Source organism: Ahaetulla prasina, chromosome 2 (assembly GCF_028640845.1).
Source record: "Ahaetulla prasina isolate Xishuangbanna chromosome 2, ASM2864084v1, whole genome shotgun sequence".
Classification (NCBI taxonomy): Eukaryota; Metazoa; Chordata; class Lepidosauria; order Squamata; family Colubridae; genus Ahaetulla; species Ahaetulla prasina.
This window is the reverse complement of record NC_080540.1, coordinates 75,689,529-75,711,892: the sequence shown is the minus strand read 5'-3', so window position 1 is coordinate 75,711,892 and position 22,364 is coordinate 75,689,529. Positions and strand designations below refer to the sequence as shown.

The 22,364-nt window shown below is 37.2% G+C and overlaps 1 protein-coding gene across 1 annotated transcript in view; it reads left to right on the top strand.

Annotated features, from left to right (window-relative positions):
* DOCK3 (dedicator of cytokinesis 3) overlaps positions 1-22,364 on the top strand; it is a 167,453-nt gene that overhangs the window by 28,053 nt on the left and 117,036 nt on the right. Inside the window, exons 8-12 of the mRNA XM_058167839.1 lie at positions 6,904-6,945; positions 8,221-8,375; positions 12,202-12,283; positions 13,230-13,290; positions 16,789-16,936. Coding sequence (XP_058023822.1) covers positions 6,904-6,945; positions 8,221-8,375; positions 12,202-12,283; positions 13,230-13,290; positions 16,789-16,936 — 488 coding nt within the window. The remainder of the gene's footprint in view (positions 1-6,903; positions 6,946-8,220; positions 8,376-12,201; positions 12,284-13,229; positions 13,291-16,788; positions 16,937-22,364) is intronic.

Sequence of the window (22,364 nt, the reverse complement as noted above, 5' to 3'; positions counted from 1 at the left end):
ATTCAAATGGGTATTTTCGCCAGTCGATCTCTTTGACTAACTTAAATTAAAGGATTGTTGTGAGGATAAAATTACAGTAAGAATACGTAACATCCTATTTCAGATTTTTCTGTATCTCATATTCAAAGGGCTTGCAACAAACATATTAGTTTAAACTATAATGATGAGGATTAAAACAATAACAAATACATATTTTAATTTTTCAAGATGACTTATTATCACCTTTACTCTTTCCCAGAATGCTTGTTGGGAAATTCTGGCAGTTGAAGTCCACATGTGTTGAAATTGCTAAGTTTGAGAAACACTGATTGAGAAACACTATGAGTGGCCACTAGCAAAAATTCTGAAGGCAAACTGTGCATGTAAATTGGCATAAAACAAATAAAAAGTTTGCATTTACTTTATATGAATGATTTAAAGTTACTTGGAAAATAAATAAATAGATTTCTTTATTAACAAGCACAAAATATTTCAGTAAAGATACTGGAATGAAATTTGGCATTGACGTGTGTAACCATATTAATAAGGGTTGACAGAAGTGTTTAATGTGATATAATGCAGCTTAATAATGAAGATTTCATAAGGCAATAGTACCAGAAGAAGAAATAATGGGAGTTTGGAAGCCTCCAGTTAATTACAGAATCAAGTCAAAACATTTCTACCATGTACCAAATGAGTTCAGAAAATTTTGAAATCAAAGCTAAATAGTGGAAACATCATTAAAGTAATTAATATCTGTGCACTCCCTATTATTCAATATGTAGCAGAAATAGTTGACTAGACCCATATAAAATTTGAGAACTTGGATTGGAAGATAAGAAAACTAATGACCATTCCAAGATGGTGCCGCTGAAGGCTGCCTTGGTGAAATGCTCTCTAATGGTTTCTTTATTTTTAATTATTCTCTGCAACTTACTACGGATTTCTTAAGAGACCATCTGCTAAAAATTAAACATTTCTTTAAGGAGCAGCTTTCTGTGATCTCACACACACATCCCCCGTCTTTACAAACGCGGAGGAGATTTTAACACAGGAAAAAGCAATTTCCCCAGAGCCATGGATTACCCCAAAAACAAACAAACGGAGGAAGCGGAGAAAGAGAAGTAAAAGGGTGGGGATTTTAAATAGATTAAGGAATAGGAGAAATAAAACTCCTCTGCCTTCAATATTCCTAACCAACGTACGTTCGCTTGCTAATAAGATGGACGAAATACTCCTTTTAAACAGATACAATTCTGACTTTTACAATTCAACAGCCCTATGCGTCTCTGAAACTTGGTTAAATGAACCAATTGATGATAGCAGCCTATACATCCCAGGGTTTCAGATTCAACAGTCAGACAGAATTGCAGAAACATCTGGTAAAAAGAAAGGAGGAGGCTTATGCTTATGTATTAACAACAGCTGGTCTCAAGATAAAAACTATAAATTCTGTGATGAAAACTTAGAGATATTAATTATCAACTGCAAACCATACTATTCGCCTCATGAATTTTCCTCATTTCTTTTAATTGCTGTTTATGTTCCCCGACAAGCCTGTGTAAACAAGGCATTATGAACTCTAGCTGACCAAATTAGGGAGGTTGAAGCCAAATATCCCGATTCATTCTAAACAAGGCAAACTTAAGGAAAGAGCTACCAAAATACTTTCAACATGTCAATTGTCCCACTAGAGGCAAGAATACATCAGACCATTGTTACACAACACTAAAAGATGTCAAACTATTTACTAAATCTGCACTACTATTAATCTTCTCATCGCCCATTTCCTTCTACTTATGACTGTATGACTGTAACTTTGTTTGCTTGTATCCTTACAATTTATATTGCTATTGATAGTTTCCTGATTGCTTATTTGTACTCTATGACTATCATTAAGAGTTGTACCTTAGAATTCTTGATGAATGTATCTTTTCTTTTATGAACACTGAGAGCATATGCACCAAGACAAATTCCTTGTGTGTCCAATCACACTTGGCCAATAAAAAATTCTATTCTATTCTATTCTATTCTATTCTATTCTATTCTATTCTATTCTATTCTATTCTATTCTATTCTATTCTATTCTATTCTATTCTATTCTAATGAGAGTGTATGCAAAAAATGATTTGCATCCAAAAAGTGATATTGATTGTATTTGCTGTGGGCAGAAGACTCCTACAGGTGAAACAAACTATTTATTTTTATTTATTTATTTATTTTTGTCACACAGTATATATAAGCATAAACATGTAATAACTATACAATATATAAGGATATATATGTATGAGTATGTAATAACTATATTAATTGGATATAATGAAAGGAATCAATAGGACTTGTGCTCTTATGCACGCCCCTTATAGACCTCTTAGGAATGCGGTGAGGTCAATAGTAGACAGTTTTTGGTTGAAGCTTTGGAGATTTTGGGAAGAGACCACAGAGTCGGGTAGTTTATTCCAAGCATTAACAACTCTGTTACTGAAGTCTAATTTTCTGCAATCAAGATTGGAGTGGTTAACATTAAGCTTAAATCTATTGTGTGCTCGTGTATTGTTGCAATTGAAGCTGAAGTAGTCTTTGACAGGAAGGACATTGTAATAGATGATTCTATGAGTTAAACTCAGCTCATGTCGAAGGCGGCATAGTTCTAAATTTTCTAAACCCAGGATTTCAAGTCTGGTGGCAGGTATTTTGTTGTATTCAGAGGAGTGGAGAACTCTTCTTGTAAAATATTTCTGGACACCTTCAATTGTATTGATGTCAGAAATGTGGTATGGGTTCCAGACAGTCGAGTTGTATTCAAGAATTGGTCTAGCAAATGTTTTATATGCTCTGGTTAGTAGTGTAGTGTTTTTGAAGAAGAAGCTACGCAAGATTAGGTTTACAACTCTTAAAGCCTTTTTTGCGATGTAGTTGCAGTGGGCTTTGGCACTTAGATCATTTGATATGAAAACTCCAAGGTCTTTAACGGGGTGGGGGTCATCTGTAAGATAATGTCCATCGAGCTTGTACTTAGTGTTTAGGTTCTTTTTTTCCAATATGTAAGACTGAGCATTTGCTGGTAGAGATTTGGAGTTGCCAAGTTTTAGACCATTCAGATACAAAGTCAAGGTCTTTTTGAAGGGTAGTAGTACTGTTGGTGGTGTTAAATAGTTTGACATCGTCAGCAAAAAGAACACAATTACTTCTAATGTGGTCACAGAGATCATTAATGTATAATATGAAGAGTGTTGGTCCAAGAACGCTGCCTTGGGGAACACCACTTTTGACAGGAACAGGATTTGGTAGAGCATTGCCAATTTTGACCACTTGTCTGTTTGACAGGAAAGCTGTTATCCAATTGTGGAGGGGTCCAGAGATGCTGTAGGATTTTAGTTTTAGGAGAAGTTTATCATGTACTACTGAGTCAAAAGCTTTACAGAAGTCTATGTAGATTGCATCTATTGCTTTGCCCTGATCAAGATTTGTAGTCCATATGTTTTTGCAGTGGAGAAGTTGTAAGTTACAGGATAATTTTTTTCTGAAACCAAATTGTTTATTAGAGAGTAGGTTGTTTCTTTCTAGGTGCAGGGTAATGGATTGGTTGATGATTGATTCCATTACTTTGCAGGTGACGCAGCATAGAGAGATTGGTCTGTAATTTTCAACTAGGCTGGTGTCTCCTTTTTTGAAGATAGGGATGACCGTGGGTAGTGACCAAAGTTTGGGAAGGGAACTGGTTGTGAAAGCTTTTTCAAAGATTATGCTTCGGGGTTCTGCTATATTAGTGGAAAGTTTTTTTAAGAAGTATGCACATAGTCCATCAGGTCCAATAGATAGGGATGGTTTCAGTTTGCGAAGAGCTTTTTTGTGTTAGGTAGTTGTACTCATTGTTTTTTTTTTATTTGCATTTTATATCGTATTGTATTGTTATATCGTATTGTTGGTACGATTGGGGAATGTCGGGTATGAGCCATTACTGTTAACAAAGACTGAACCAAAGAATGTGTTAAAGAGGTTTGCTTTAACTTTTTCATCATTATATTCTTTGCCATTAGATCCTTTTAGTGGTGGGATGGATCTCGAGTCTTTAAGTTTGGTGTTCACAAAATTATAAAAAGCACAATTGGAATTTGTGCGCAGGTCTTCTTCTTGCTTGGTGTGGTAATTGGTGCATTCAGTTTTTATTTGGTTGCATATAATTTTGTAGCGGTTTCTGACGTTGGCTACATGGCCAGTTTTGTTTCTTCTCCAGAGGGATTTTTTTTTTGGATTGGAGCTTTTTTATTGATATGGGTAATTTTTTTTTTTTTTTGGGTGGTGGTTTGTGGTATCTAAAGTTTAAGATCATAGTTGGCTTTTTTGAAATTGTAGTTTGGAATACTATTATTCTGACGATTTATGTAAAGGCTTATATTGAGACAAAAGTCTATCATGCTGTGGTCGCTGTTGGAAAAGGCTTCTTTTATTTATAGTCCATAAATTGAGTTTGTATTGTTACAGAAGATGAGGTCAAGGCAGTTGTTGAGTCTTGTATTGTTAATTACTAACTGTTCAAGACCTAGGTTTGTAACAGCGTTGTATAGTGTAGTATGGATGCGTTCAGTTGTACATTCATTTATTATCCAGTTAATAAAAGGTAGATTAAGGTCACCCAGGAAGATGAGAGGATATGGGCAAGAGGTAGCCCATGTTAGCAGTGTGGTTAACATGTTTGCATGAGTGATGTCATAGTCTTAACTACATTAAGAAAAGAACCTTGGTCAAGGAATCAGTCATGAAAAGCTCTTAAAAACAAGAAAAGTGAAGGCTGAATATAGACAAGAAATAATTGAAAACCAATTTGTTAATTGGAAAAACAAGCCAATGCATGATTCATTGGAAATTTTGCTAAAGGTTTGGATTGAATGTAGTAAAAAATACTGGGTCCATGAAATTGAGAAAATTTTGGAAAATGAACACATTAAGATTTTATAGGACTTTAAGATCCAAACAGGCAGCCGTTTTATTCATAACATGCCTGACGTAACAGTTATTGAAAAGAAGAAAATCATTGAAGTTGTTATATTGGGTGAGACTAAAATTGAAGAAAAACAATGGAAAAAATTTACAAAATATTGGGACTTAGAAATCAAAGTTGATCACTTATGGAAAAAGAAACCCATTATTATACCAATAGTGATTGGACCCTGTGGAGCATTACTTAAAAAACTCCCTCGATATCTGGAAATATTGAATTGATCCAACCTGAACACATACAATAAACACACAGTCTTCTAGAAATACCTATATTTTTAGATGCTAACTTAATAATATTTAGATCCTTTGTTAGGACTTAAATTATTAAATTTCCAGCAGTCTTAGATGGACTTAGATTAACTATAAATTTGGCAATTTTGCACTCAAGCTAGTATACCACGAAGGCTTGTTGAATACTGGAGCCTACAAGAAAGACCAAATAAAGAATAGAAAAGAGACATGTCAAGGCAAAGTATTACATGACCAGCACATTAAAAAAAGATAGCAGGGAAAACAGCATAATATAGGACCTTCCAATGGCTAAGACTAAGAAAGTTGAAGAGAGAGATAGGGTCTAATTTTGGCTACATAAGACCAAGTATTAAGAACATATGCACAAAAAGCCAGAATTGAGAGGACAACAACAGACAGCAAATGCTATCTGCAAAGAAGCTGAAGGAACAGTGAATCACCTAGTTATCTGTTCCAAGAAGATTGCATAGAATGACTACAAACAACCATGACAAAGTGGCAATATTAATTGAAGAAATTTCATTTGCTTGTGAGCAAGAACCAGTGGAAATAGACAAAGTAGAAATAGAAAAAGTAATAGAAAATGAAAACTGGAAGTTCAGATTCAAATAAACAAGCACCTGCCACATAACTCCCTGATATAACAATTGTTGATGAAAAAAACAAAAAGTCTGGACAGAAGCTGGAGTCAGCAGAACAGAAGAGAAACAAATGGAGAAAATCGCAAAATACAAAGACTTGGCAAATACAAGTCAAATGACTGTGGCAAAAGAAAACAAAAATAATAGCAATAGTAATAGTTCTGGGTGCAATCCCAAAACATCAGGAGCATCACTTGAACACCATAGACATTAACAAAATCAGTCAATTGCAAAAGGCCACTTTATTTGGAGCAGCTTACATCTCTTTAACACCATCAGATAACAACATCTGCCTGTCCCAGGTCTTTGGAAAGGATAGATGGATAAAAATGCCAAATCCACCTGACTGTGTGACCAGCCATAATATGTATTTACTTAATTTAATAGGATGGTCGCTAATTAAAGAAAGAAAGAAAGAACTTTAAATGACATTGAAAATTACAAGGTTTGTTTTAGTTGCGAAATCTACTGTGAAAAATATCCAATTGACCTCTTGAGAATGTAGTTGCAGATAAGTTGGTACTACAATTCCCAATGATTTAGTTTGATTTGTGTGGAAAATATTCCCTTTGAGTTAATATTGTCTCCTGGAAACTGACTTGATAAGCCCCTGCAATGTTCTTGGTAAGATTTTGGTCATGTGACTAAGGATGCTGCAGTGATCATAAGTATGAGGACTGGTTGTGATGTTTTACAATACTGACATGACTTTGAACAGCCATTAAATAAATGGCCAAAAGCCAAAGCTGCTTATCAGAAAGTCCTTTTTGCCCAATGTAGGTAAAACACTTTAAGTCAACTTAAAGGTTTCTGTTGTGATTGGGTAATTGGTTGTGTGCATTACCCAATTCCACACACACCCCATCCACATATTTTTGGGTAACTGGAAGGTTTAACCATTATAGCTAACTGACTGAATCTGTTCAAACAAGTAATTACATATTAAAGAGTAAAAATAATTCTGCTTAATTAAGTAAAGAACCAAAGCCGTGTATTGAGGAAAATAACATTTTTCCTGTCATCTTTACAGCATTTATCCAGTAGGCACAGTGTGCAACAAAGCATATCACAGGTAAGTTGAGATATACAAGCATCATCATTTTGTAAATATCACATGAATAGCAATACATTTAATGGTATTAGAAGATTTTGCTTGACAGTGCTAGTGTATAAATACTAATTTATTTTCTTTTGCAGCAACTTTCTTCTTGATCTTTGTTTAGAACTGCTTGCATTAGTTTGAAAATTGTATAGTGAGACAATTAGAATGTGATACTGATACTGTACACATGTCTGTGTCCATGAAATGTTTGGGTTGTGTGAATTTTCCCATGCTGTTACATTCCAGACTACAGAGAATGTATTTAGCACAATGCAGTGAATTTCAAGATATGAAAAAGGTATGAAACATTAATGGCAGCCTCTGTGCTGCTGCGGAAATAACTTCAAAAGAAAGACTCTGTTAGTAATGATTTCCATGAGCTTCCTCAATTTTTTATTTGTAACCTACCTTCCCACTTGTGTACCAGTATTTAAATCTGATAACTGTCTACTTAAGTGGAGAAAATAACATCACTGTCATCATCAAGAATGGAACCTATAAGTCTTTGATCAATGAGATAAAAAAAGTTTGAAGGAAGAATAGTACCATTGTCTCTACCTGGTCATCATAGTTTTTAGATGTCAGTTGGATAGATATAAACCAACATAACTGAATAAACTTGCAAAACATTTCATCATTATGTATAGGTTACTTGCAACTATATATAGCTAAATATCAGAAATAAAGCTTTCCTGACTTTTCAGGTTTTCTTTAGCCAATCATTGCTCTTTATGTTTAAATAACTCATCTATTCTCATCAACATGGGTACTACCTCATTTTCTTTTCAACCTATTCCACAGTTCAGAAATGGTTAAGATAGTGCTGGGCTGCAATAAGTTAATATGGATCAAAGAAAATTGCTTTATTCAGCAGTTTGCTGACATTTACAGAATCTTACATGTGCTTGTGAAATTTAATATAGAGCAAATACTGAATACTGAACTTTATATAATTTACTTTGATAATAAATACTGTAATGTAGTTTTAGTAATAATTGTATTTTCAATTTTTTCATCAAACATCCAAATGTATTTTGGTGACATTGCTTGATCTCCAAATTGTTCCAACTAAAAAACAGTGCACATGATGAGTATTTATAGTGGATATGTTATTAAATGGAAAACCTAGTTTGTAAAAGAAGGGAGAATAATTCACTTGTTTCATAAATAATTAAATAACTATTGAATACTTGTATATAAAATAAAGCACTTTTCATTTTGTTTTTGTTTTTGTTTTCAAATTAGGTGGATACAATAAGGCCACGTCATGGAGAAGCATGCCGTCTGCCAGTACCTCACCATTTCTTTCTCAGTTTGAAGAGTTTCACATACAATACCATTGGAGAGGATGCAGATGTGTTCTTTTTTTTATATGATGTTCGAGAAGGGAAGCAGATCAGGTAAATCAATACAACTTTTACTTTTTCAGAATATACAGATTAGCAATAGGAACAGCCCTTAGATTTATATACTGCTTCACAGTGCTTTACAGCCCCCTCTAAAGGGTTTACAGAGTCAGCATATTGCCCCCAACAATCTGGATCCTCATTTTACCTACCTCAGAAGATGAAAGGCTGAGTCAACCTTGAGCCAATCAGGATTGAACTTCTGGCAATCAGTGGAATTAACCTATAATATTGCATTCTAACCATTGCGCCACCATGACTCAGTATTGATACTTTCATTTAAAATCTTAATTTATGTAATACTTATATTTTTATTAATATAGTTATGAAATATAATTTTGAAATATTTCATTATGAAATAGGATGTCATGAGTTGTACTTCTACTTAAGTAGAAAAGTGCTCAACTAATTTTCTAGTGCTAGTTCTTTATTATAGTCACTGAACAGAATTTTATAAGTAAACAAAATAAACAGTTTCTGTTTCAAGTATAATAAAAAACAGACCTAAATCTATAGCTAGATCATCAATCTGATCAGTAAAAATTTTATAAACAGCAATGGTGACAAAGAACTTTATTTATTTATTTATTTATTTTATTTTATTTTATTTTATTTGTCACAACAGTATATAAGCATAAGTACGAAATAACTATACGATGTATAAGCATATATATAAGCATAAGTATGTAATAACTATATGAAATTGGATACAATCAAAGGGAACATTAGGACAGGAATGGTAGGCACCTTGGTGCTCTTATAGACCTCTTAGGAATGGGGTGAGGTCAATAATAGATAGTTTTTGGTTAAAGCTTTGGGGATTTTGGGAAGAAACCAGAGTCTGGTAGTGCATTCCAGGAATTAACAACTCTGTTACTGAAGTCATATTTTCTGCAATCAAGATTGGAGTGGTTCACATTGAGTTTAAATCTATTGTGTGCTTGTGTATTGTTGTGATTGAAGCTGAAATAGTCTTCAACAGGAAGGACATTGTAACAGATGATTCTATGAGTTAAACTCAGGTCATGCCGAAGGTGGCGGATTTCTAAATTTTCTAAACCCAGGATTTCAAGTCTGGTGGCATAAGGTATTTTGTTGTATTCAGAGGAGTGGAGAACTCTTCTTGTAAAATATTTCTGGACACGCTCAATTGTATTAATGTCCGAAATGAGGTATGGGCTCCAGACAGGCAAACTGTATTCAAGAATTGGTCTAGCAAATGTTTTATATGCTCTGGTTAGTAGTGTAGTGTTTCTGGAGAAGAAGCTACGCAAGATTGAGTTTACAACTCTTAAAGCCTTTTTTGCGATGTAGTTGCAGTGGGCTTTGGCACTTAGATCATTTGATATGAAAACTTCAAGATCTTTAACGGGGTGGGGGTCATATGTAAGGTAATGTCCATCGAGCTTGTATTTAGTGTTCAGATTCTTTTTTCCAATGTGTAAGACAGAGCATATGTTGGTTGAGATTTGGAGTTGCCAAGTTTTTGACCATTCCGACACAAAGTCAAGGTCTTTTTGAAGAGTAGCTGTATTGTTGGTAGTGTTAAATAGTTTAACATCATCAGCGAAGAGAACACAATTACTTATAATATGTTCACAGAGATCATTAATGTATAATATGAAGAGTGTTGGTCCAAGAACGCTACCTTGGGGAATGCTGCTATTGAAAGGAACAAGATTTGATAGGGCACTGCCTATTTTGACCACTTGTTGTCTGACAGGAACGCTGTTATCCAATTGTGGAGGGGTCCGGAGATGCCGTAGGATTTTAGTTTTAGGAGAAGTTTGTCCTGTACCACTGAGTCAAAGGTTTTACAGAAGTCTATGCAAATTGCATCTATTGCTTTGCCCTGATCAAAATTTGTAGTCCATATGTTTTTGCAGTGAAGAAGTTGTAAATTACAGGATAATTTTTTTCTGAAACCAAATTGTTTATTAGAGAGTAGGTTGTTTGTTTCTAGGTGGAGGGTAATGGATTGGTTGATGATTGATTCCATTACTTTGCAGGTGACGCAGCATAAAGAGATTTGTCTGTAATTTTCAACTAGGCTGGGGTCTCCTTTTTTGAAGACAGGGATGACCGTGGGTAGTGACCAAAGTTTGGGAAGGGAACTGGTTGTGAAAGCTTTTTCAAAGATTATGCTTAGGGGTTCTGCTATATTACTGCTTTTTTAAGAAGTATGCACATAGTCCATCAGGTCCAATAGATAGGGATGGTTTCAGTTTGCGAAGGGCCTTTTCAACATTATCTTCTGTAAAGTCTATTTGTGTTAGGTCGTTGTACTAATTGTTGGTACAACTGGGGAATGTTGGGTATGAGCCATTACTGTTAACAAAGACTGAGCCGAAGAATGTGTTAAAGAGGTTTGCTTTAACTGTTTCATCATTATATTCTTTGCCATTAGATCCTTTTAGTGGTGGGATGGATCTTGAGTCTTTAAGTTTGTTGTTCACAAAATTATAAAAAGCACGATTGGATTTTGTGCTCAGATGGTCTTCTTCTTGTTTGGTATGGTAATTGGTGCATTCAATTTTTATTTGGTTGTATATATTTTTGTAGCGGTTTCTGAAGTTGGCTACATAGCCAGTTTTGTTTCTTTGCCAGAGAGATTTTTTTTTGGATTGGAGCTTTTTTATTGATATGGGTAATTTGTTTTTTCTGATTTTGGTGGTGGTTTGTGGTACATATAGTTTAATGACTCTATTGACTTCAAGCAGGAAAACTCTATAGTGGTCTTCCAGTGATACAGGTTGAGAACAGATTTTGCCAGTCAAGAGATGAGAGGTCATTGTTTATAAGGTCCTAGTTGGCTTTTTTGAAATTGTAGTTTGGAATACTACTGTTATAATGATTTATGTAAGGGTTTATATTGAGACAAAAGTCTATCATGCTGTGGTCGCTGTTGGAAAAGGGTTCTTTTATTTGTAGTCCATAAATTGAGTTAGTGTTGTTGCAGAAGATGAGGTCAAGGCAATTGTTGAGTCTTGTATTGTTAGTTACTAGTTGATCAAGACCTAGATTTGTAACAGCATTGTATAGGATAGTATGGATGGGTTCAGTTGTACATTCGTTTGTTATCCAGTTAATATGAGGTAGATTGAGGCCACCCAGGAAGATGAGAGGATATGGGCAAGAGGTAACCCATGTTAGTAGTGTGGTTAACATGTTTGCATGTGCGATGTCGTAGTCAGAGGCTCTGTAGCATAGCAAGAAGCGAAGTGTGATGTTAAGGGCATACAATAGTTTCAGGAAGAGAGAGTTTATGTGCAACTTGAATACTTTTTAGATTCAGTGACTTTTTGTAAAAGATAGCCACTCCACCTCCTTTGCAGGTTTTGAGATCTGACTGAAAAACATGATACTTGTCATGTTACATTCTCTATCTTGTCATGTTACATTCTCTATCTCACAGGACTTGGGTAGCTCTCATTAACAAGAGTCTGAGCCTTCTGTCCTGTATAAATTGTTGCATCCCCTTTAAGAAATTCTCCCCAAAATCTATTTCTTCCACCAGTATTAAAATACTTATGATGATGAAAATAATCCACACCCAGTATTTTTCAAATTATTCACAGAATTTTATTAGATGCAAAAAGGCATTAATTAATGCAAGTTCAGACGGTACATAAAAGTGTAATTCAGAAGGTCTTGCTAACTAATAGGATTTCAAAATGAGATGATACATGGTCTCTCAATAAATTATTAATTTATTAAATAAATTAATTTGTTTAATAACTTATTAATTAAATTTAATAATTCTCACTAGAATAAGATTAAGTGAAGTATTAATTATAGACAAATATTTGTTTCCTTTCAGTGAAAGATTTCTGGTAAGGTTGAACAAGAATGGGGGGGCCAAGAATCCAGAGAAGATTGATCGGATGTGTACACTTTTTACAGTAAGTAGTGCTTTATATTCTGTTCCTGACACAGTTGGTCATTTATGAGTGATTAACATTTCTAAATTTATAAAACCATAAAATTTGGTAGAACATTATTTGTTTAAATACTTAAATGAAATATGAGCCAGCATTCTTAAAGATGCCAGCTGCTGTTTTGTGGTCTAGTGAGGAGCAACTGTGTGGAGCACTCATAAACGATCTCAGGTCCTCTTGTCTTTGGAGAGTAATTAGAGTCTTGATTCTATCCTAGTCATTGGCTCCACTTTAAGCAGCCCAATCATCATTTTTCCTTTTCTTCCCTGGAAGTCCAAACTTCCTTTCTAAAATATTTGTGATTATGAGTTTTATGATTTAGCTTTTACACTGTCTTTTAGCTATATATCCAAATAATAGCATTGCTTTGCAATATTGCTTTGTAAAGTAAGATGGGTACCATATAAATTTGATAATAAATAAGCAATATGTTTAAAGTATATGAAATGTGTAGGTTGAAAGCAGATAAGTATAGGGGCTATACTTTTAGATGTTCTTGAAGAAAAATAGATGTATTTAATAAAATATTAAAACTAATGATAATGTTCTTTACTATTTTTAGAAGAAGAAATACATTTTTATATCTAGAAAACTAAAACTGAATTGTTTAGTTCTAACATGTATGATTAGGTGTAGACTTTCATGTTATTTTGAAAGAGATTGAAAACTTCAATTTCCAGAAATTGTTTAACATTGTTTAGAACAATGAGATACCATTTGAAAATTTTTGTATTTTTGTTTTCATTTTTCTTTCCTTTTTTCCTAGTCTTTCATATATTTTTGTGGGACTTTGTAAGAAACACAGAGGCTGCTTTTCTGAAAAAGTTTATAGCTAGTTTATAGTTATAGAAGATATAGTTTAGAGATGTTGCTAATTTATTTTTTCTTTTGCATCTTTCCTATTTATAAGGACCTTGGCAGCAAAGATATGAAGAAAGATTTGTACATAGTTGCCCATGTAATCCGAATAGGTACGGTATGCCTTATTAAAAGCATTTGAATTTTTTGTTTAAACAACAGAAATAATATATGATATGCTCTGTTGTATAAGTTGTGATAGTTTCTGTCTGCTGGAGATAATAACAGAAGATCACTTACGTTTTATTACTAATTGCAAAATAGTTCTGAATTATAAGCATACTCAGTAAATATTTTAATGCAATGGGAGGATATTTTAGTATATCTATTCCAACATATTGTATGTGTTGTTTTTATGCTTATAAATAAATCTATTAGAAAGGATAATAAGATACTTCTGGCAGCACCTATCTGAATTATATTTGGCTTATCTTGATTTCTTCCGGCCCTGCTATTTAAGATTGCCCTTCCTTGAAAAAGACTTGGAAAAAGTGTTTTGGAAAGTGTGGAGCTCAGGTTCAGGCCTTCTTTAAAGCAGCTGAACCTTCAGTGTAATTACCAATCAGTCCTACTGATTTTCAGGGTTGAGCTGAAGGCTGGAAAAAGCACCATATTGCCAAAAACATTTCTGAGCAAATATTTAACTGAACACTGAGCTTCAGTATCTAATGAAGCAAATATTATTATTAATAATAAATAATATTATATCATTTTAATTTCAGTATTAAAGTATTTTTGCTCCCAAATAAAAAAAACTTCTATGGAAATTGGCCATTAGTTTGTCTAATTATATTTCTGTAAAATCTAGAGATCCACAAGAATTTGATGGTGATCATAAAATAACACGCACAAAAAACCCTACTGCAGGGGTGTCCAAACTTGGTCCCTTTAAGACTTGTGGACTTCAACTCCCAGAGTCCTTCAGCCAGCAAAGTTGGCTGAGGAACTCTGGGAATTGAAGTCCACAAGTCTTAAAGGGACCAAGTTTGGACACCCCTGCCCTACTGGATTACATTGGTCTCCCTTCTCTCTGCAAGGAGTTTGAATAAGAGATGGGTGGCTGCCTTTCCCCCAGAACTAATTGAGGCTTTTTTATCTATATCAGGGGTGTCAAACTCAAGGCCTGGGGCCCTGGCCCACGGAGTGCTTAGAACTGGCCCACGGGGCCACCCTGAAAACAGTGAAGGACTGGCCTGTGGTGCCTCTGCCAGCGAACATGCTGCATGCGGCCCTCGCAAGCTCTGTTTTCACTGGCAGAGGATTTCAGGAGGCTGTTGCAGCCAAAAATGGAACTTGGGAGCCCGTTTTTGCTGGCAGAGCGTGCGGACCACCCCAGAAGCCCCCGACATAAGTGACCTTGAGCTGGCCACGCTCAACCTGGCCGCACATCCCCCGCCCCCCTGAGATCAAACACAACCCTGATTCAGCCCTCAATAAAATCAAGTTTGACACCCCGATCTATATGCACATTTTATCTGACTTTCTGCCTTCCCACAGAATCTGAAAAACATTTTCTCATAAGCTGTCCTTATTTTCTAAAGGATAGCCAGAAAATTAAAAGGGACCATTGTGATTGACAATTTTTGTGAACAAAGAGAGCTGGAAATCCAACAGAAAATTTGCTTAGCAGCACCAGATTAATGGCTATGTCTTTTCCTTTTATCCCTTCTTTTTCTTAATTTTTGCTTGGTTATTATTTTGTCCCAAATACAGCGAAAAGAAACAGGATGATTTTAAAAGATTACAAGTGTAAGGTCAGCTTGTGTGCAGTGTATGTATACCTCAAATTCCTTTACAGTGGGACCTGCTTTAGAGTAAAACAGATATGAGAATTATCTTTGTGTGTTGCATTATAATTTTCAGCAGCTTGAATCCTATGGCAGCTTTTTATTCAAAAATATGTTTAGTGTAAATCTAATTGAAAATAATAGATAGCTAGGAGACTGAATGCAAAAGCAGGCAGGCAGGCAGAAAGAAAATGACTGCTTATGTGGCTTCAGCCAGGCATTCATAATAGAAAAAAAATGATGTAATTGCATCATGTTAATTCATAAATGGTACAGTAATTACCATTTTTGTGAAATTTTTGTGAAATTCAGATAACTTTAATGTAGAATTTGCATAAATTAAAACAGGGATGAGTTTTGTGTTACTGCTTATTTTCTATCACTAGAAGTTTGCCTCATTATCAGGAGTTATGGGAATTTTTAAATTTTTACTGACAGGTTCTGCAACCAAAAGAATCCTTCATTAGACAAGAGAGAAGTGAAAAGGGCACCCATAGGGATATAGAGATTGCAGAGAAACTGAATAAATTCTCTGCAACTTTCTTTATTGTAGAAGGTAAAAGATAGATCCTTGAGCCTGTATCGAGTTTCTCAGGAAGAAAATCAGAGCAAATTAAGCAGTTTGATAAAACAATCTGGAATATTTTGAAAAGGTAAAGTATAAAGAATTCTCAAGTCTTGATGACTTGAGTATCAGATATAAAATTGCTGATTTCCCTGCAAGAATATTTAACTTACCCCTAAAATTGAGTTCAGTGCTAGAGAACTGTAACCAATGTGATACCAGTTTTAAAAAGGATTCCAGGGGAGATATTCAAAATTATAGGTTTGCCAAAATCAATCCTAGGAAAGTTGTAGAAATACTATTCAGAGACAAAATTATTAAGTAAACAATGAAAAAAGTTTACTGAAAAGTAAATAAGCATGAATTCTCCAAAGATAAATTCTTCCATAGCGATCTTCTATAATTTTTTAAAGTGGACAAAAATGATTCTGTCAGCTGTGTATACTTTTATTTTCAAAAAAAAAAACAACTTTTGAGAATTCCTCATCAATCATTTTTCAGGTAAACTCAGTGACCATGTTATATGAAGATACAGTCTTTATCAATTACTAATTGGCTAAAAACAAAACAAAAGGCACAAGGCATAGGGAAAAAATGGTCAATTTTCTTAGAAAATGAAAGCATAGTTCCTTAAAGATCTATGCTGAGATCAGTGCTTTTATGGTTTATGGATAAATTGTCTTGGAATAAGCAGTAAGTTGACAGGGTAAGCAGTAGATGATATCAAACTATTTAGGATATTTAAATCTAAAATTTATGATACAGCTCTGGAAAGTTTTTTTTTTTTTTTGGAAGTACAGCAAAATCGTAAATGAAACAACAAATACAGTTCAATTGAAGCAAGTGTAAAGTGATGCGCATTGGGTCACACATCCCACTTCACATATAGATTTATGTACTTCGGGCTGTCTTATCCATGACCTGGAAAAATGTTTATGAGACTATTCCCCTTCTCTTGAAACACTAGGACCCAGATTAATCCAGTGAAATTGATTGGAAACAGACTGAGAAAAAAATTAAAAAATATTTAACATAATTAACCTATGGAATTTAAGACAAAAGATAAATTGATAGCCACTGATATTATTTTAAAACGGACTGGATAAATTCATGGGATGGCTATTGGCCTCAAGAGTTGTAGGCAGCATGCTTCTCAAACAATTTACAGGGAACATGCTGGAAGAAGACACCTAGCTATATCTAGCTGTAAGAAACAAAATACTGGATCGAATAGCCTGGTTTTCTTTTGTCTGTTTTAGGACGTATGTTGCTAAATGACTCAAGAAAGGGTCCACCTCACCTCTATTACCGTCGTCCATACGGCTGTGCTGTATTGAGTGTCTTAGATGTAATTCCATCAATTTCTGAACTCAAAGAAGAAAAGGATTTTGTTCTCAAAGTTTACACGTAAGTTTATTCAGTTGTAGCATTTAGTGACACATTTAGAGTCACTGTTAGTGTGATGAGTAACTGTATAAATTTAATAAGTAAATGAACAGAAATGCCATAATATGTTAATGTCAAATCTACTATTTTTCTGATATGTAAAATATAGGTATTGTAGTCACAGTTTAGGATGTGCTTTTTAAAAATATTAATCAAACAATTAAAATGTATTATCTATGACAAGCCAATATGTGACTAATGTATCTGATTGCAACACTTCAGTTCTAAAGTTGGAAGTTGCTTTGAAGAGGTGTATATTCTACACCTATTAGCATTTCCTTAAAGAGGCTATAATTTTTACTCAAATTACCGTATATACTCGAGTATAAGCCGAGTTTTTCAGCACATTTTTTGTGCAGAAAAACGTCCCCTCGGCTTATACTCGTGTCTATACGGCTTATACTCGAGTTTTGTTTTTTTTTTAAGCCCCTCGGCTTATACTCGAGTATATACGGCTTATACTCGAGTTTTTTTTTTTTTCTTTTTTTCACATTTTACCGGACGGAAGCCCTGCCGGTGCAGTGAGAGGCGGGCGGGGAGCCGCCAGCCTTCTCAGCTGAGGGAGGGAGGGTTTCCCCAACCGGTAGGTGCCTCATTTCCCACCCTCGGCTTATACTCGAGTCCCCAGTTTACCCCAGTTTTTGGGGTAAAATTGGGGACCTCGGCTTATACTCGGATCGGCTTATATTCGAGTATATACGGTATTTGGTTTCCACATTACTACAGGAAAATTTATGTTTGATTTAGGGAGGCAGTGCAACAAGATGCTTTGGAGTGGGCATGGGCCTCTGGTGTCTCCTTAACTAAAACCCATTTTTTTCTGGGATTGTGTAATCCAAGATAAAATGTACAATTATTTATCAAGGCAATGATTTACTTTTTTTTTCAAAAGAGCAGCATGAATTAGGGTGAATCCTTTCTAAGTTTCTTTTTTCCTCATTTCCCTAGATCATTCCCACATCCTACTACAAATACTTGCCTTACATGTTTTAAAATAATTCTGTATGAAACTTCATTGGGCAGATCACAAAGCAAAGTTCACACTATTATAGTTGTGTCCTGATATTACATACACATATATAGGGGAAGAATTTTGTGTAATCATATTGCGGCCCAATTTTGTCACTCCCCACGCTTCCCCCATGAATGTCTAGTTTTATTTTTTTCCCCACTTTGCTAAGTATATTATTTTTGCACTGTATTGCTTGTGCTCATATCATGATCAGTATATCTATCACCACTGGGAAATACTTGCTTCTATGCTTCCATGTTCAACATGAGATATTGTAATTTTTCATTAAAAGCAATCGTATTTGTGTAGGTCCACTTCCTTTATTGGGATGAATCAGAGTAGTACAAAAGATTATGCAAGCTTTGAAGTTTTCATCAGGCAGCTGAATTCTGCATTTCAAAGTCATTTCCAAGGAGGTTTTACTTTACATACATAATTCATACTGGGCTTGTTGGCATTAGATTATACTTAGCATCTTTATGAGGAAAAAAGGCTTTTTAACATACATTCCCCATAGAAAAACCTTACCATCCAGCTAGCACAGTTTTTGTACTTTTGGAAAGTGCAGGCAGTTCTCTAGAGAGTGGAAATAATCAAGAAACTAAGGATTAGAGCTCTCCGCCTTTAATAAAAGGAAAATTCTGTATATAAGAAACTGGGAAAAAGTCAAGAAACAAGCAGGCTCAGAATATAATAGAAAATATTTAACAAGTTTAGTTAAAAATATTGCCAGGAATAATTTTTACTTACTTTGATAGTGTATACTTACAAATATTTTGTCTCTGGAATTTACAAGCTTAGTATTTCTATTTTCAAAATTAAATGGTTTCTATATGGTATACTGAGCATATGTACCAAAGACAAATTCCTTGTGTGTCCAGTCACACTTGGCCAATAAAGAATTCTATTCTATTCTATTCTATTCTATTCTATTCTATTCTATTCTATTCTATTCTATTCTATTCTATTCTATTCTATTCAGTTTAGGAAGGGTCCAGCATCATCATCATCTATTCTGACCATAATCTTGTGTTTCTGTTTGTTGTTTTATGAGAGGTATTTTCAACAACTTTGAACAACTCTGAATGTTTATCTTCATTGTCTTTAAATATTTATTTGGGACTGATTAAACACCAAAAATATATTTTTTTTGCTTTAAAAGCATGATTTTACAGTAGTCCTTATATAACAACTGCCCTATTTAGTAACCATTCAAAGTCACAATTGTGCTGAAAAAATAATTTTATGTCCAATTCTTGAACTTATTATTATTATTATTATTATTATTATTATTATTTATTGAATTTTTATACCGCCCTTCTCCCGAGGGACTCAGGGCGGTTTACAGCCAAGATAAAAACGACAACAATATACACATAAAACAATGAATTCAAAAACTTATTACACAAATGGCCGAATTAAAACATTAAAATGATAAAACCCATAAAATTATGAAATATTAAAACATTAAAACTATTAAAATCCTATGCCAGTCCTGCACGAATAAAGAAATAGGTCTTCAGTTCGCGGCGGAAAGTCCGAAGGTCCGGCAGTTGACGAAGTCCAGGGGGAAGTTCATTCCAAAGGGTGGGAGCCCCCACAGAGAAGGCCCTCCCCCTGGGGGCCGCCAGCCGACATTGCTAAGGAGTCCCTCTCTGTGCGAGCGTACAGGTCGGTGGGAGGCATTCGGTAACAGCAGGCGGTCCCGTAAGTACCCTGGCCCTAAGTCATGGAGCGCTTTAAAGGTAGTCACCAAAACCTTGAAGTGCACCCGAAAGACCACAGGTAGCCAGTGCAGTCTGCGCAGGAGTGGTGTTACATGGGAGCCACGTGCGGTTCCCACTATACCCGCACAGCTGCATTCTGAACTAACTGGAGCCTCCGGGTGCTCTTCAAGGGGAGCCCCATGTAGAGAGCATTGCAGTAATCCTAGCAAGAGGTAACCAGAGCATGAGTGACCGTGCATAAGGCATCCCGGTCAAGGAAGGGGCGCAACTGGCGAACCAGGTGAACCTGGTAAAAAGCTCTCCTGGCGACGGTCGTCAAATGATCTTCGAAAGACAACCGCCCATCCAGAAGGACGCCCAAGTTGCGCACCCTTTCCACTGGGGCCAGTGATTCGCCCCCAACAGTCAGCTGCGGCTGCAGCTGACTGTACTGGGGTGCCGGCATCCACAGCCACTCCGTCTTGGAGGGATTGAGTTTGAGCCTGTTTCTCCCCATCCAGACCCGTACAGCTTCCAGGCACCGGGACACACTTTGATAGCTTCGTTGGGATGGCCTGGGGTGGAAAAGTACAGCTGCGTGTCATTAGCGTACAGTTGGTACCTCACCCCGAAGCCATTGATGATCTCACCCAGCGGCTTCATATAGATGTTGAACAGGAGAGGCGAGAGAATCGAACCCTGCGGCACCCCACATGTGAGGGGCCTCGCGGTCGATCTCTGCCCCCCTGCCAACATCGTCTGCGACCGGTCAGAGAGATAGGAGGAGAACCACCGATAAACGGTGCCTCCCACTCCCAAACTCCCTAACCGGTGCAGCAGGATACCATGGTTGATGGTATCAAAAGCCGCTGAGAGATCTAATAGGACCAGGGCAGAGGAACAACCCCTATCCCTGGCCCTCCAGAGATCATCAACCAACGCGACCAAAGCCGTCTCCGTACTGTATCCGGGCCGGAAGCCAGACTGGAACGGGTCTAGATAGACAGATTCATCCAGGTATTGGGGTAATTGACATGCCACCACACTCTCAACAACCTTCGCCACAAAACGAAGGTTGGAGACCGGACAATAATTTCCCAAAACAGCCAGGTCCAGGGAAGGCTTCTTGAGGAGGGGCCTCACCACCGCCTCTTTCAAGGTGGCAGGGAAAACGCCTTCCATCAAAGAAGCATTGATAATCCCCTGGAGCCAGCCTCGTGTCACCTCCTGTGTGGCCAGCACCAACCAGGAGGGGCACGGGTCCAGTAAACATGTGGTGGCATTCAACCGCCCCAACAACCTGTCCATGTCCTCGGGAGTCATAGGATCAAATCCATCCCAAACAGTCTCAACAAGACGAGTCTCCGACCTCTCACCTGGATCTACCCAATTTTGATCCAATCCATCCTGAAGCTGAACAATTTTATCGTATAGATAACCACTAAACTCCTCGGCACGGCCCTGTAAGGGGTCATCCCGCACCTCCTGATGAAGGAGGGAGCGGGTCACCCGAAACAGGCCGCTGGGTGGTTATCTGCCGACGCAATGAGGGAGGAAACGTAGGAACGTGTCGCTTCCCTCAGTGCCGCTAGGTAAGTCCTACTATAGGACCTAACTAGTGTCCGGTCAGCCTCGGAACGGCTGGATCTCCAGGCACTCTCTAGCCGTCTTCTCCGGCATTTCATCTCCCTCAGCCCCTCGGAAACCAAGGAGCTGGTTGAGATCTGCGCCGGGTCAGAGGCTGCAAAGGCGCGACACGGTCTAAAGTGCCAATCGCGGCCAGTTCCCAGGCCGCAACTAGCTCCTCAGCTGTGCCGTGGCCAGATCCTCAGGAAATGGCCCAAGCTCCGTCAGGAACCTCTCCGGGTCCATCAGGCGCCTGGGATGGAACCAACGTGTTGGTCCCGTCTCCCTGCGGTGTTGAGTGGCGGTCCGAAAGTCTAGACGAAGGAGAAAATGATCTGACCATGACAATGGCTCGGTAACTAAATCTCCTAAATCCAGATCATTTGACCACTGTCCAGAGATAAAAATCAGATCCAGTGTGCCTCCCCCAATGTGAGTAGGGCCATCAACTATTTGTGTCAGGTCCAAGGCCGTCATGGAGGCCATGAACTCCCTGGCCGCCGTTGATGACGGGCCGGTTGATGGTAAGTTGAAGTCCCCCATGACCATAAGTCTGAGGGTCTCAACCACCACCCCGGCAAGCACCTCCAGCAGCTCGGGCAGGGCTGTAGTCACGCAGCAAGGAGCCAGGTACGTGATCAACAGGCCCACTTGCACCCTATGACCCCACTTCACAAAAAGGGATTCACAACTGGCTATCTGAGGTACAGTGGTCTCCCTCGGTTCTAGGCTTTCCTTAATAACAACCGCCACCCCCCCACCCCTACCTTGGGCCCTCGGTTGATGGAATGCTCGGAAACCCGGTGGGCACATTTCGACAAGGGGGACTCCCCCTTCTGTGCCCAACCAGGTCTCCGTAATGCCCATAAGGTCCGCGGATCCCCCCTGCATAAGATCGCAAAGCAGGGGGGCTTTGTTAACCATGGACCGTGCATTGCAAAGCATCAACCGAAGGCCCAAGCTCTGAGGATCCTGGCCGCCCGGGGAATGGGAAAAGTCTGAAGTGTGTGATCGCTTTTAAACAGCGAGCCTGCGCCCCCAGAAA